We start from the raw sequence: 16299 nt of genomic DNA on the forward strand, positions 1-16299 counted from the left end.
CATCCTGGAAGGTAAGACACACAGTTCAGCCCTGAGCAGGGCAGACCTGGGATCCCCAACACAGCTTTCTAAGGATCTCAAATAAAAGCTTTTCTTTACTGGATCTTAAACTTAGTCACCTATAAGATAACTGGTAGCTGGAGTAAGAAAAGGCAAGGGAGACCCAAGAAAGCTCAGAATAGGGCCTCATCCCTGGTGACCTCAGATAAATGTGGACTTTACCACCACTAGAGTGTAATAAGATGCAAAGTAACTTTTTCAATACCAGAGCTTCATGTAGACTAAGCATATGTTCTACCATTGAGCCATACTCGAACCCATTGTATATTTTTAAACCATTTATTGAATGTAGCCTAAGTCATGATTGTATATAACATGCAACCCTGCCTCAGGCTTCCAAGGGCTGATTATAGGCCTGCACTGCCATGTTCAGCTAAGCATTTATTATATAACCCTGCTACCTGCTCCTCACTTGAAAACTCACACTGCTTCTTCCTGGGGGAAGGGAAGGCTTTGTAAGAGGTCCCTCAAAAAAAAAAAAAAAAAAAGGCAAGGGGTCCAGGAGCATGACCTAATGGAAGAATGCTTATCTAGCACGCATGAAGCCCTGGGTTCCATTCCTCAGTACCACATACACAGAAAAGGCCAAAAGTAGTGCTGTGGCTCAAGTGGTAAGAGTGCTATCTTGAGAAAGCCCAAGGACAGTGCCCAGGCCCTGAGTTCAAGCCCCAGGACTAGGGGAAAAAAGGGGGGGGAGGGCAAAGATTGTTCACATTTTCCCTCCCTTTGAGCAGTTTAAAAATGTACCTGACAAATCTATGTTGTCCAGCAAGAGGTCCTTTTATTCATTTAGGGTGGGTTTTGGAAACGCAGTGCAACTTTATAAAGTCAAGGGTGCCAGGAAAGCAGGCCTGCCAAGGTGCAGAGAAGCGCAAGAAGCTCGCTGGAACCTTCCAGCCCAGTGGACACCCTTGACACAACCGGCCACAATTGCTGGCCCAAGAGGTGCCAAGCACACATCAGAGTGCGATCAGAGCACCTGCTCCATACAAGCTCTGGACTCCATCCGTCTGTTTTTGTCATATACTAATGTGCAAAGAAAAAAACCCAAAAATATATTCACACAGGATCTCCAATTGGTGATCCAGCCTGGCTTTCACACAGGGGTCTCCTCCGCCATCTTTTTGAGGAGTCCGGCTGCCAGTGGAGAGTGGCGTGAGTTCTCAGAGCCATCTGTGTCCCGGATCTTTAGCCGAACTTTCTGGTTAGTTCTCCTCCACTCAGAATACAGCTGGCAATGGTAGCGGAACGAGACCTGTGGGGTAGTCCTGCAGTCAGTGGGAAGGTCCAGAGAGGCTCCATGTCCAAGGGAGGAAGGGGGACTCCGTGAGTCCTGACAAGTGAGGTGCTCCAGCACCCCACTCCCTTCCTGCTTTGGGGGGGGAAGGATGAAATCATCCAGCCTCTTAGGAAAGGATTAAATGTCAGTTAGCCATACAAATGCCACAACTTGGAAGCCTAAAAGCACCTCAGTATGTAAATGAATGAATGAGTAAGCAAATGAAGGCACATCTCTCTAGTATTATCCTGTGCTAAAAAGATGTTGGGGGGGAGACCAGAAGCATGGCCTAGTGGTGGAGTGCTTGCCTAGCATGCACAAAGCCCTGGGTTCAATTCCTTGGTACCACAAACACAGAAAAGGCTGGAAGTGGTGCTATGGCTCAATTGGGAGAGCACTAGCCTTGAGGGGAAAAAGCCCAAGGATAGTACCCAGGTCCTGAGTTCAAGCTTCAGGACTGGCAAAAAAAAAAAAAAGGAGGCCATGAGTTTGGCCTAGTGGTTAAAGTGCTTGCCTAGCATGCACGAAGACCCGGGTTCGATTCCTCGGTACCACATACATAGAAAAAAGCCGGAAGTGGTGCTGAGGCTCAAGTGGTAGAGCTCTAGCCTTGAGGAAGTCCAAGGACATTGCTCAGGCCCTGAGCTCAAGCCCAGGACTGGCAAAAAAAAAAAAAGGAAACCTGGCTCAGTGGCAGAGTGCTTGTCTAATATGTGTCAGACCTTGAGTTCTAGCCAAACACTGGGGAAACAGAGAGAAAGGGAAGGAAGGAAAAAAGAAGGAAAGGAGAGGAGGAAAATGGAGAAGAGAGGGGATGAGAGAAAAAGAAAGGGAAGGTACCAATAAGGCATAAGCTTTAGAGAAAGCTTAAATTGATGAGGTTAAATTAAATGGAAAGGCATACATAGTGCAAGACTCTAAATCACACTGTAAAAGGTAAAAAGTATGGCCCTTGCACCAGTTGCTCACACCTATAATCCTAGCTATTCTGGAGGCTGAGATCTGCTTGTAACTGGAAGCCACCTAAGCAAGAAAGTCTGTGACACTTTTATTTTTTGGTCATGGGCCTTGACCTTGGGGTCTAGGCTCTGTATCTGAGCATTTCTTGCTCAAGGCTTGACCACTTGAGCCACAGCGCCACTTCTAATTTTCTGGTGGTTCCTTGGAGATAAGAAGTCTCAGACTGGGGCCGGAAGTTTGGCCGAGTGGTTAAAGTGCTTGCCTAGCATGCACGAGGACCCGGGTTCGATTCCTTGGTACCACATATATAGAAAAAAGCCAGAAGTGGTGCTAAGGCTCAAGTGGAAGAGCTCTAGCCTTGAGAAAGTCCAAGGACAGTGCTCAGGCCCTGAGCTCAAGCCCAGGACTGGCAAAAAAAAAAAAAAAAATTCTCAGACTTTCCTGCCCTGGCTGACTGTGAACTAAGATCCTCCAATCTCAGTCTCTCAGTCTCCAGAGTAGCTAGGATTACTGGGGGGGGGGGGGGGGGGAGAGGCACAGTACACAGCCTCTATGAGGCTGTTATCTCCAATTAAACAAAAGGCTGGAAGTAGTGGTATGGCTCAAGTGATCAAACACCAACCTTGAGCAGGAAAGCTAAAGAAGGGTCCTAAGCTCAAGCCCCAGAACCCTCAGAAAATAATAAAAGCAAAAAAAAAAAAAAAAAAAAAAAAGCTGGGCCCAGTGACTCACATCTGTAATCCTAGCTACTCAGGAAGCTGAAGCCAGCCCAGGCACTGAAAAAAGTCAGTGAGACTCTTATCTCCAATTAATCACCAGTAAACCAGAAGTGGTGCTGAATCTCCAGGGTAGGGCTGTAGCCTTGAGCTGAAGTGCTCAGGGACAGTGCCCAGGCCCAGAGTTCAAGTCCCATGACCAACAAAAAAAAAAAAGTGCAGGCCTAGGAGCATAGCTTAGTGGTAGAGTGCTTGCCTAGCATGCATGCATGAAGCCCTGGGTTCGATTCCTTGGTGCCACTTATATATAGAAAGCCAGAAGTGGTAGAGCACTAGACTTGAGAAAGCTCAAGGACAGTGCCCAGGCCCTGAGTTCAAGCCTCAGAACTGACAAAAAAAAAAAAAGAAAAAGAAAAAGAAAAGGGAGGGAAGGAGAAAAAGAAAAAGCAAGGGGGATCTGAGTGCTGGTGGCTCATGACCCTAATTCTAACTATTCAGGAGGTTGTGATCTGAGAATTGCAGTTCAAAACCAGCTCAAGTAGGAAAACCTGTGAAACACTTCCATCCAATAAACTACTAAGTGGTACTGTGGCTCAAGTGGTAGAATGCTAGCTTGTATAAAAGCAGCTCTGGGACAGTGCCCAGACCCTGAGTTCAAGCCTCAGGACAGACAAAAAAGGGGGGGGGGACAAGGGGAGAAGAAGAGAAGGGAAGAGGAAGAACGGAAAGCAGAATCAAGCCCCACTGGAAAGAATCCCAGTGTCTGTCAAAGGGATTGGCTAAATAAATATGGTACACTCAAACAATGAAGGACTGCTGGCTGCCTGCCTTTTTTTTTTTTTTTAAGGACATTAGCAAAGGGACAACAAGCATACTGCAAAACAGAATCTTTGGTTTCAAACTGTTCCTATTTTTAAAATACAGTCATGGATGCCAGGCACCCGTGGCTCGTGCTTGGTATCCTAGCTACTGGAGAGGCTGAGATCTGAGGAGCGAAAGTCTATGAGACCAATCTCCAACTAACCCACAAAAAGCTAGATATGGAGTTGTGTATGACTCAAGTCGTAGCATGCCAGCCTAGAGCAAAAAAGCACAGGAACAGCATGTAGGTCCTGAGATCAAGCCCTAGGACTGGTATGCAGATGTACACACACACACACACACACACACACACACACACACACACACACACACACACACACACACACACACAGGAGTTGATGGTTGACTGACTGGAATTCTTTTTTTCTTTTTGAGCTGGGTCTTGAACTCAGGGCTTGGGTGCTGTCCCTTAGTGTTCTCACTCAAGGCTGATGCTCTACCACTAGAACCACAATTCTATTTCAGCATCATTTTTGCTAGTCCTGGGGTTTGAACTCAGGAACTGGGCACTGTCCCTGAACTTCTTTTTTGCTCAAGGCTTGCACTCTACCACTTAAGCCATAGCACCACTCCTGGTCTTTCTGTTTATGTGGTACTGAAGAATCGAACCCAAGGTTTCATGCATGCTAGGCAAGTACTCTACTACTAAGCCACATTCTCAACCATATTTCAGATTTCTATAGGTTAACTAGAAATAGGTTTTACAGACTTTTCTGCCCAGGCTGGCTTTAAGCCTTGATCCTTCAACTCTCATCCCCTCAAATAACTGGGATTACAATGTGAGCCACCAGTGCCTGGCTACACTGTAACAGCTACACTATTATAGGCAACATATACCATTATGGGGTCTGTTGTAGAAAGTGTCACTATACAGTGCATGACTATATAAACCATACAGACTGGTATATGTAATATACATACTGTATATAGTACATTGTGTATATACATACACACACACACACACACACACACACACACACACACACACACACACACACATATATATATATATATATATATATATATATATATATATATATATATATATATATATATATATACCGGACACTGCCAAGGGCATCGAATAGCCATTCATTCATTCATTCATTCACTCATGGCTAAGGTCTCACTTTGTTGCCCAAGCTCAAACCAAAGAGCTCCAGTAAGCCTCCTGCCTCAACTTCCCAAATGGTTGAACCACAATTACCAGCTTATTTCAAGATGTAGGTTTCAGCCAGGCATAGTGACTTCGAGTCTGTAATCCTAGTTACTGTGGAGGCTTAGAACCAGAGGATCAAAGTTCAAGGGAAGCCTAGAGCCAAAGTTAATGAGGCTTTATCTCAACCAATAAAAAGCTGGGTGTAGCTGGGTGCTCATGGTTCACACCTGTAATCCTAGCTACTCCAGAGGCTGAGATCTAAGGATCAAGGTTCAAAGCTAGCCAGGCACAAAAGTTGGCAGGGTCTCATCTCCAGTTAATCACCATAAAACTGGAAGTGGCACTGTGGTTCAAGGAGAAAGGAGCTGAAGAACTCAAGGACAATGCCCAGGCCACAGTTCAAGTCCCACAAGTGACAAAAAAAAAATCTGGACATAGTGGTTCATGCCTGTCCTTAGAGCTTCATAAGAAGTATAAGTAGGGGGCCGGGAGTTTGGCCTAGTGTTAGAGTGCTTGCCTAGCATGCATGAAGACCCGGGTTCGATTCCTTGGTACCCCACATATGTAGCAAAAAGCCAGAAGTAGTGCTGAGGCTCAAGTGGTAGAGTGCTAGCCTTGAGAAAGTCCAAGGACAGTGCTCAAGCCCTGAGCTCAAGCCCAGGACTGGCAAAAAAAAAAAAAGTAAGTAAAGTATTGAATTTTTTTTTTAAAAAAAAGCATTGAAATTTAGGCCAGCTAGGAAATAAAATACCTTTAAAAATTAACAAAGGCAGGGCTGGGAATGTGGCTTAGTGGTAGAGTATTTGCCTAGCACTCATAAAGCCCTGCGTTTGATTCCTCAGTACCACATGCACAGAAAAAGCCAGAAGTGACACTGTGACTCAAGTGGTAGAGAATCTTGAGCAGAGAGTGACTCAGGGACAGTGCCCAGGCCCTGGGTTCAAGCCCCAGGATTGGCAAAGAAAAGAAAAATAGAAGACCTAATCTCAATAAGCTGAGCCACTTCTGTGACACCAGTTACAAGGGAAGGATAGGTAGAAGAATCATGGTTCCTAATGCTGAGTCAAGAATTTGGAACTGGGGGCCCGGGAGTTTGGCCTAGCGGTTAAAGTGCTTGACTAGCATGCACAAAGACCCGGGTTCGATTCCTCGGTACCACATATATAGAAAAAAGTCAGAAGTGGTGCTGAGGCTCAAGTGGTAGAGCTCTAGCCTTGAGAAAGTCCAAGGACAGTGCTCAGGCCCTGAGCTCAAGCCCAGGACTGGCAAAAAAAAAAAAAAGAATTTGAAACCATCCTAGCAACCTGGCTCACATCTTGTAATCCTAGCTAACTCAGGAGGCTCAGGTCTGAGGATCCTGGTTCAAAGCCAGCCAGGGCAGAAAAATCCATGAGCCATCAGAAAACCAGAAATAGAGCTGTGGCTCAAAGTTGTAGAGCACCAGACTTGAACAAAAAACAGCTCATAGGCCCTAAGTTCAAGCCTAGGACTGGCCCAAAACAAACAAAAAAAACCCCAAAAACTTGAGACCATACTTGAAAAATACCTAAGGCCAAAAGAGGGTTGGGCTCCAGTGGTAAGAGTATGTGCCTAAGCTGGTGTTAGAGGCGAAGCTCACACCTGTAATCCTAAATTACTCATTAGATTAAGATCTGAGGAGCTCAGTTTGAAGCCAACAGGACCAGGAGACTCCTTGAGACTTTTTTTTTTTTCAGTCAGTCATGGGAATTGAATTCTGGGCCTGGGCACTGTCCCTAGCTCTTCAGTCCAAGGCTAGTACTCTACCACTTTGAGCCACAGTGCCACTTCCAGTTAATTGGAGATAAGAGTCTCATGATCTTTAGTACCCAAGCTGGCTTTGAACCCAGATCCTAAGATCTCAGCCTCCTGAGTAGCTAGGATTACAGGCTTCAACCACCATGCCCTACAGTCCTTGAGACTGTAGTCTTCAATTAATCACTCAGAAAAAGGTGGAAGTGGAGCTATGGCTCAAGTAATAGAGTGCTAGCCTTGAGCAAAGAAGCTCAGAAACAGCTTCAAAAAAAGCCTTTAGAGACAGTACCATAGTCCTAGTACATGAAACATTGAAGCATTGAACCCATGAGTTCAAGACCAGCCTGGGCAACACAGCAAGACCACATTGCTTAAAAACAATATTGTTTTTGGAGTGCCAGGATGGGAGCCAGAGCCTCACTTGGGCTTAGCACAAATTCTACCACTTGGCTCCAGCCCTGAATACTATTTCTTGAGGGTGGAGCTCCCCAGAGTGGGACAATAGTGGGTGTGAGGGCTCAGACTGTGGGGGGCTTCCTCTAATCCAAGTCACCCTGACTGCTTCTGCCTCTCTCCCTCCCAGTCTTGGTCTCATTCCTTTATCTGTCTGTCTCATTCCCCCTTCCAGCTGCTTTTTGTATTTTCTCATGGATTCATAAAACCATACAAATTGCAATGTATTATGGACATCTCTTCCAATTTCTTTTGGGTAGGCGGGGGCAGTACTGAGGACTGAATTCGTGTTTAGTAGGCAAGTGCTCTACTACTTGATGTACAACTACAAGTCTTGCTCTATGTAGCCCAGATTGATCCTGAAGCCATCTCTTGCCTTAGAATCCAAGTACTGAGATTATAGGTGGAAGCAACTATACTTGATTCGGTGTGTTTGGGGAGAGGGCGTGCGTGTGTGTGTGTGTGTGTGTGTGTATGTACCAGTATTGGATTTGAACTCAGGGCCTTATGCTCTCACTCAGATTTTTTTCACTCGTGTCTGGCACTCTAGCACGTATCAATTTATAGCTTGTTGCTGGGTAACTGGAAATAAGAATCTTAATGAATTGGTCTAGCAGGACTAGATTCAAATCAGTATCCATAGATCTCAGCCTTCTGAGTAGCTAGGATTATAGATAGGAGCCACTGGTGTCTGGGTTTTATACTTTCTCAATATTTCTCATCTCTGTTTCTCTGAGTCTTGTTTATCCTTCTGCTGTGAGCACCCTCTCTTCCCCCACTCCCTCCTTTCCTCCCTCTTTCTGTAGTTCACCTGGCTCAAACTTCCCTAGATCTTTATTTTTATCATTCTCAGAATCTGGAGCTCTCTAGGCAGGTACCAGGACCTCACACCTGTCATCCTAGCTACTCAGGAGGCTGAAATCTGAGGATCATGGTTTGAAGTCAGCCTGGGCAGGAAAGTCTGTGAAATCTCCAATTACTCACAGAAAAGGCTGGAAGTGGCACTATGGCTCAGGTGGTAGAGTAAAAGGAGCCCAGGGACAGTGCTCAGGTGCAGAGTTCAAATCCCACGACTGGCAATACCATTATTCCTCCTCCTCCTCCTCCTACTATTGATCATCATCATCATCATCATCATCATCATCGTAATAATAATCTGGAGATCCTCTAAAGGGCATGGCTTCCACCCATATACACCCAGGCCCTACACCCCCTTTTTGTCTACTCTGATCACTGGGCAGACCCAGGCCCAGCCTCTCCTGGCTGAGCCCCACCCCCTGTGTCACTCACCAGGGTCCAGAGGACATAGATGGTGAAGAGGGCTATGGTGAGTGCAATGAGTCCCACAGCCTCCAGTCGACTGTGCAGGCGGAGGTGGTCCTGGGCCCCACGCAGGCACAGCCAGCCCGAAATGGCAGCCAGAGGTGTGATGAACAGAAAACACACCATGTCACAGCACAGTGTCCGTTTCTCTGTCCGAGGCCCCGGGTCTCTCAGCCACTGCAGGGGAGCAGATAGATTGGGGGGGGAGGGAGAGGAATGCGGGGCTCAGGTGCAGGACTCTGCAGGCCTATACCCCCTCAGCCAGTCCTTCATTTCTTTCCTGTCTGCTAGATGTTGACCACTTCCACTTCTGCTCCCGTTTTAAAGATGAGCAAATGAGGCTTTGTGTGAATTCATACCACTGATACTGATCAAATCTTTCTCATCAAATCTGTACTACTAAGAGATCTGACATCTAAAGGATATCACAAGGGGAAAATTCTACATGGGCTAACTTTGTCTCATGCACAAATTCTTAAAAAGATGAGGCTGGGAGTTTGGCCTAGTGGTAGAGTGCTTGACTAGCATGCACAAAGACACAGGTTCAATTCCTTGGTACCACATACATAGAAAAAGCAGAAGTGGTGCTGTGGCTCAAATGGTAGAGAAAGCCCAAGGACAGTGCTTAGGCCCTGAGTTTAAGTCTCTGAACTGGCAAAAAAGAAAAAGTTAAGGGACAGAGTCCAGGCCCTAAAATCAAATCCCAGGATCAGTACAAAACAACAACAAAAGCTAAGGGACAGGGCTCAGACTGAGGCTTGATTCCTCCATACCACATACATAGAAAAAGCTAGAAATGATGCTGTGGCTCACGTGGTAGAGCTCTAGCCTTGAGAAAGCCCAAGGATAGTGCTCAGGCCCTGAGTTTCAAGCCCCAGGACTGACTAACAAAAAAAAAAAAAAAAAAAAAAAAGCTAAGGGATAGACTGGTGCCAGCAGCTCACACCTGTAATCCTAGCTACTCAGAAGGCTGAGATGTGAGGATTGAGGTTCCAAGCCAGCCCAGGCACAAAAAAAGTCCATGAGATTCTTATCTCCAATTAGCCACCAGAAAACCACAAGTGGTGCTGTGACTCAAAGTGGTAGAGCTCTCCCCTTGAGCTGAAGAGTTCAGGGACAATGCCCAGGCCCAGAGTTCAAGCCCCATGACTGACAAAAACAAAACAAAATAAAAAAATCTAAAGACAGAACCCAGGCTCTGAGTGCAAGCCAGCAGGAACTTGTAAGCATAGGCTTGGTCCCCAAGGGATGACAAGAAGGTCCACTTACCCAGCCAGCCCAGGACCCCCCAGGACAGCGCCTGCATTCCCACTCACCCCCCTCCCCCCTGCTCCCATCCTTCCCTTGCTTAGGCCAGGCTACCTCTGTGAGAGGCCGGGGCCGCTTTTCCACCGCAAACTCCGTGTGGCACAGCTCACAGTAGCTGGTGTTGGATGAGGAAAGCCACTTCTCCAGGCAGCTCTTGTGCACGGCTCCCAGGGTGCCAGTGCAGCCACAAGGGGACAGCAAGCTCTCTCCGTTGGCTCCCTCATGGCAGATCCGGCAGAAGGGACAGTCACTGAATACCAAGAGGAGACAATGATCCAGCTTCCTACCTGGCTACTCGGCCGATTATCAGCTCACTCTCGCCCCCAGGTGGCTCCTTGGAGAACTCCTACTCACGCTGCAATGGCGGGCTCCCTGGGCCCACTCCTTTAGGAAGTTTTCAAGAATCCCACGGGGAGGGAGAGTGGAAACCATTGTAGGCCCGTGGTGAATATCTTTTTTTTTTTTTTAAAAAACAATATTGAAGTTTAGGGATTTGGGTTCTTTTTTCTTTTCTGGGGCTTAAACTTAGAGCTTGGGCTAGGATTACAGATGTGAGCCACAAGAACCTGGTTTGCTTTATTTATTTAAAATCCAGGGGCTGAGAGTTTGGCCTAGTGGTAGAATGTTTGCCTAGCATGCACAAAGACCTGGGTTTGATTCCTCGGTACCACATACATAGAAAAAGCCAGAAATGGGGCTGGGAGTTTGGCCTAGTGGTTAAAGTGCTTGCCTAGCATGCATGAAGACCCAGGTTCGATTCCTTGGTACCACATATAGAAAAAAGCCGGAAGTGGTGCTGAGGCTCAAGTGGGAGAGCTCTAGACTTGAGAAAACCCAAGGACAGTGCTCAGGCCCTGAGCTCAAGCACAGGACTGGCAAAAAGAAAAAAAAAAAAAAAAAAGAAAAAGCCAGAAATGGTGCTGTGGCTCAAGTGGCAGAACACTAGCCTTGAGGAAAAAGTCCAAGGACAGTGCTCAGGCCCTGAGTTCAAGCCCCAGGAATGGCAGAAAAATAAAAATAGAATTCAGGGCCTCACACTCTTTTTTTTTTTTTTTGCCAGTCCTAGGCTTGAGCCCAGGGCCTAAGCACTGTCCTTGGGCTTTCTCAAGGCTAGAGCTCTACCACTTGAGACTCAGCACCATTTCTGGCTTTTTTCTATGTATGTGGTACCAAGGAATCGAACCCGGGCCTTCATGCATGCTAGGCAAGCACTCCACCACTAGGCCAAACTCCTGGCCCCGGGGCCTCACACTCTTGCTTAGATTTTTGTTTTTTTCATTCAAGACTGGCACTCCGCTGGGCACAGTGGCTCACACCTGTAATCCTAGCTACTCAGGAGGCTGAGATCTGAGGATCATGGTTCAAAGCCAGACCACGCAATACAAAGCCGTGAGACTCTTATCTCCGATTAATCACCAGAAAATGGGAGGTGGGACTGTGACTCAAGGGTAGGGTGGTAGCCTTGAGCTGAAGAGCTCAGGGATAGCACCCAGACCAGAATTCAAGCCCCACCCAGAAAAAAGATTGGCACTCTACCACTTGAGCCATACCTCCATTTTCAGCTTTTTGCTAGGACTTTACTACCCAGGCTGGCTTTGAACCACAATCCTCAGATCTTAGCTCTCTGAGTATTGAAGATTACAGGCATGAACTGCTTGCTGGTGCCCATCAGTTCTAGGGTTTTGAACTCTGAGTTTGGCACTTGCTCAGCAGGTGCCATATCTGAGCCATACACCCAGTAGCCAGGGAGCGTCTCTTGTATACCTATCCATCCAATAGCCAATCTGTCTTCTGCAATCCCATCCTAATCTCCCGATGCAAACTATTCACTCTTGCTCCTTGATCCTCAATGACTGGGGCAGAGCCAATTTCACTGGAAGGACTTCAGACCTGACCAGAGAAGCCTGTGACCCAGGCCCTGGGGCCTGGACCAGAGGAGGACATGTATAATGTAATATTCTGCCCAGCCCTCCCCCACCCCCCAGTTTAGACATCAAAACAACAAGGCTGATGTAAGCTGCTGGCAGTCGATTGGTTTCCGTGCGGAGCCTGGGAATGTAGCCCACACAGAGGAACACAGAGCCAAAAGACAGGGAAAGATGGATTCTTAAGAGTATCTTTAAATGTCTGGGCCCCAGTGGCTCATGCCTATAATCCTAGCTACTCAGGAGGCTGAGCTCTGAGATCTAGTTCAAAGCCAGCCCAGGTACAAAACAGTCTTTTGAGACTCCAGTTAACCACCAGAAAACCGGAAGTGGTGCTGTGGTTCAGAGGTAGAGTGCTAGCCTTGAGCTGAAGAGATCAGGGACAATGAGCAGGCCTAGAGTTCAAGTCCCACGACCAAAAAAAAAAAAATCTTTAAATGTTTAAATGGCCAGGTACCAGTGGCTCATGCTTGTAAATCCTAGTTACTCAGGAAGCTAAGATCTGAGGGTCTCAGTTTGAGGCCAGCCTGGGCAAGAAAATCTATGAGACTCTTTTTTTGCCAGTCCTGGGCTTGAGCTCAGGGCCTGAGCACTGTCCTTGGACTTTCTCAAGGCTAGCACTCTACCACTTGAGCATCAGCACCACTTCCGGCTTTTCTCTGTGTATGTGGTACCGAGGAATCGAACCCGGGTCTTCATGCATGCTAGGCAAGCACTTTAACCACTAGGCCAAACTCCCGGCCCCTCTATGAGACTCTTATCTCCAATTAATCACAGAAAAACCTGGGAGTGGTGCTGTGGCTAGAGTGCTATCCTTGAGCAAAAAGGAGCTCAGAGACAGCACTCAAGCACTCAAGTGCCACAACGGGCAAAAAATAAAGAAAGAAAGAAAGAAAGAAAGAAAGAAAGAAAGAAAGAAAGAAAGAAAGAAAGAAAGAAAGGAAGGAAGGAAGGAAGGAAGGAAGGAAGGAAGGAAGGAAGGAAGAAAGAAAGAAAGAAAGAAAGAAAGAAAGAAAGAAAGAAAGAAAGAGAAAGAAAATCTAAATATTGTCAGAGTTCATGGTGGCACATGCCTGTCATCCTGTTACTCAGGAGGCTGAGGCAAGATGACTGTTTTTATTTATTTATTCTGGGGTGTGTGTGTATTGGTTCTGGAGCTTGAACTCTAGGACTGGACACTGTACCTGAGCTTCTCACCTCAAGGCTAGGGCTCTGTTACTTGAGCCACAGATTCCAGCTTTTTTTGTGGGGGGAGGGTAGTTTATTACAGATAAAAGTCTCATGGACTTCCCTGCCTGGGCTATCTCTGAGAACTGTGATCCCTGGATCTCAGGCTCCTGAGTAGCTATGAATACAGGCATAAAGCACTAACTCCAAGCTAGGACTGTGCATTTAAAACCAGTCTGAAAGTCACATAGGGAGATCCTGTCTCAAAAAAAAAAAAGCCAGACCAGGCTCTGGGTGCGTCCTGGGGCAGTGAGGAGGAAGGGGGTGTGGCCTTAAGGAACCCAGAATTCACTATGTGACTCACTGTTTTCCTAGCATCTCTGCCCAGAAAGAAGAAATTGTCGGGAACACTGAAAGGGGGACAAGCCTGAGAGCTGTTTCCCACAGGAGGCCATTTCCCTTGAAAACTCTTTTCCATCCATTTCTCAAGCTGTCCTGCTGTGGAGTGGGGCCTAGCTGCTTTTAAAGGAGCCTAGAAGAGGTCCAGGCCTGCTTTCTGTATATGGCCCTCAGCTCTGTCCTGATCTCTCTCACACACACACACACACACACACACACACACACACACACACACACACACAGAGTCACAGTCACTCCATGGGCTGGGAATATGGCTTAGTGGTAGAGTGCTTGCCTAGCACCCTAGCATGCATGTACCACATACACAGAAAAAGCTGGAGATGCGTGGTGGCTCAAGTGGTAGAGTGCTAGCCTTGAACAAAAGAAGCTCAGGAACAGTGAGTGCCCAGGCCCTGAGTTCAAGCCCAGGACTGGCAAAAAAAAAAAAAAATCTCCATTTCAGAAAGCAGCTTAGGTGGGGCCGGGAGCATGGCCTAGTGGTAGAGTGCTTACCTAGCATGCACAAAGACCCGGGTTCGATTCCTAGGTACCACATACATAGAAAAAAAATAATAATCTCACAGAAAGCAGCTTAGGGAAACAGAATTCATAAGAACCTGGATGAGGGAAGAGCCACAGCAAAAATCCTGGACATTTTGGGAAGAACAGATTTGGATAAGGGGGGGAAAAGGCAAAACTTAATATGTATAGAACATTATCTAAGCACTGGGCACAATTGACTGGTCTCATTCTTGAACTGTTTAGCCTTTATATTTTAATTTTTTTAGTAGTACTGGAATATGAGCTCAGGATTTCATGCTTGTTACACAGGTTTCCTGTCACTTAAACCATGGCCTCTGCTCTGTTTTTCCGACAGAATCTCAGGCTTTCCATGATCTTCCTACCTCTGTCTCCTGAGAAGCTGGGTTTACAGGTATGCATCACCATGCCCTTGCCTTTGACTAAGCTAAGGCATGGAAGAATTTCAATTTGTACAAATGTTCACTCCTAGGCCTCCGCAAAAGTGTGCAAGGACTCACTCAAGTCCTGATCACCTGGGGCTACACTGCCTTCCAGGGGTGACAGGCAGGAGAAATGGTTTTTGCGTAAAACACTCTGGCAGGACAATAATACAAAGAACAGAGATATTAGAAGGAAATGGAAGCGGGAAACTTGGGGAGTTGTCCACAGTCTCAGTGCAGTTGCCAGAGAATGTTCCTGGAGCCAGAACAGAAGAGAACGCATAATGCTGGATATTGTGGCTCACACCTGTAATCCTATCTACTCAGGAGGCTGCAATCTGGAGATCATGGTTTGAAGACGGCTTGGGTAAGAGAGTCTATGAGACTCTTATCTCCAGTGACCCATCAAAGGTCAGAAGTGGAGCTGTGGCTCAAGTGATTAAGAGTGTTAACCTTGAGTGAAATAACTCACAGACAGCTCAGACCCTAAATTCTAGATCCAGGACTGGCTGGCACAAAAACAATACAAGGAAGGAGAGAATAAACGAAGAAAGGAAGGAAGGAAGGAAGGAAGGAAGGAAGGAAGGAAGGAAGGAAGGGAGGAAGATTGGGCTTTTAGAGTCATGGAACCAGTTGAGGCATCTGGGTATGAACTCTTGAGCTGCTGACACTGCTGCATAATGACAGAGCGAGTGGGAGTGGCAACCTGCCATGACTTCATGTTCTCAGAACAAACTGACAAAGGTGCTCTCTGTAAGCTGGATGTGGCTAGCTCACATCTGTCATATTCTGGAGGCTCAGATTTGAGGATCAAGGTTCAAAGCCAGCCCAGGCAGGAAAAGCCATGAAACACTTATCACCAATTAACTACGAAAAGCTGTAAATGGCTTAAAGTGGTAGAGCACTAGCCTTGAATGAAAAAGCTCAGGAACAATGCCAAGGCCTGAGTTCAAGCCCCAGGATTGGCACAAAAAAAAAGGATTGGCACACTTTTTGTTTTAGAGATCTGGGAGTAAAGTGACCCAGATCACTCAGCCAGCCAAAGAAAGAAAGACAGGCAGAGAGACAGAAGTGGGGGCCCTGGGGATGTGAGCCCAACAGCCAGGTGCCCAGGTGCCAGGAGTGTAGGGCTTGACTCTAACCAAAGCCTAGTGAGTAACTTGCCAGCCCAGGACCCTCCCATGTCCCAGAATCACCCGGGGTTGGGACTTTCATAGGTGAATCAGAGCTGTCCTGTCTGGGCCTCTGCTTCTATGTCAAAGTTACTGCTGGCATCTTGGCTTCTGTCAGTGGCTGGACCCCATACCGGCAGGACATCACTCAAAGAGCCAGGACACCACATATCCACCACTTACCTAGGCGTGTCGAAAGCCCGGATGACGGCTGAGAGGAGCTGGCCATCCCTTGATGTCACCTGTGCCACATACTGGGGTGGCCCAAGGCCCGTGGCCTCCACCACCTTAGAGAAGGCGGGGCTGCCAGAGCAGTCACACAGAGAGCCCGGGAGGTGGCAGCAGTCGCCTGTCGTCATGGCCACAGGGAGCCCAAGTCCTCAGGGCCCAAGGCCCATGGTTCCAGGAGCCTGGGGAGAGTCCAGCAGAATGATCAAGAGCAAAGTTAGTGGACCCAGTGGGTCAGAGTTGTCAGGACTTGACTCTGAGTCTCAGTTTGCCAGATCTGTCAAATGGGGCTGTGTTACAAAGATGGGAAGATTCTTTCCTGGCAGGCAATAGAGACTCAGTCAAAAGGATCTCTCATTGTCCTAAGAATAGGCAAGCAAGATTCCACCATCTAGGCCTCAGACCACCTTCCAGGTGAACTTTCCAGACCTGGGAACAGCATTTGACAGTTACTGAGCACTCGCTGTATGGTGGGTCTGGGGTATGGCTCTTTCTGAGGCCGGAACCATCCCATGTCCACCAATTATGATAGG

At 47.2% G+C, this 16299-nt stretch overlaps 1 protein-coding gene across 1 annotated transcript; it reads right to left on the reverse strand.

The window, feature by feature from the left end:
• Positions 1 to 821: 821 nt before the first annotated feature.
• Marchf2 (membrane associated ring-CH-type finger 2) lies at positions 822 to 15964 on the reverse strand. The gene is made up of 4 exons (XM_090341632.1): positions 15722 to 15964; positions 9968 to 10163; positions 8573 to 8782; positions 822 to 1315 (listed from the first exon to the last, which is right to left on the reverse strand). The coding sequence occupies exons 1-4, from the start codon at positions 15895 to 15897 to the stop codon at positions 1157 to 1159; spliced, it is 741 nt and encodes a 246-aa protein (XP_090197758.1). The 5' UTR covers positions 15898 to 15964; the 3' UTR covers positions 822 to 1156.
• Positions 15965 to 16299: the final 335 nt, after the last annotated feature.

Source organism: Megascapheus bottae, chromosome 1 (genome assembly GCF_031878675.1).
Source record: "Megascapheus bottae isolate mThoBot1 chromosome 1, mThoBot2.hap1, whole genome shotgun sequence".
NCBI lineage: Eukaryota > Metazoa > Chordata > Mammalia > Rodentia > Geomyidae > Megascapheus > Megascapheus bottae.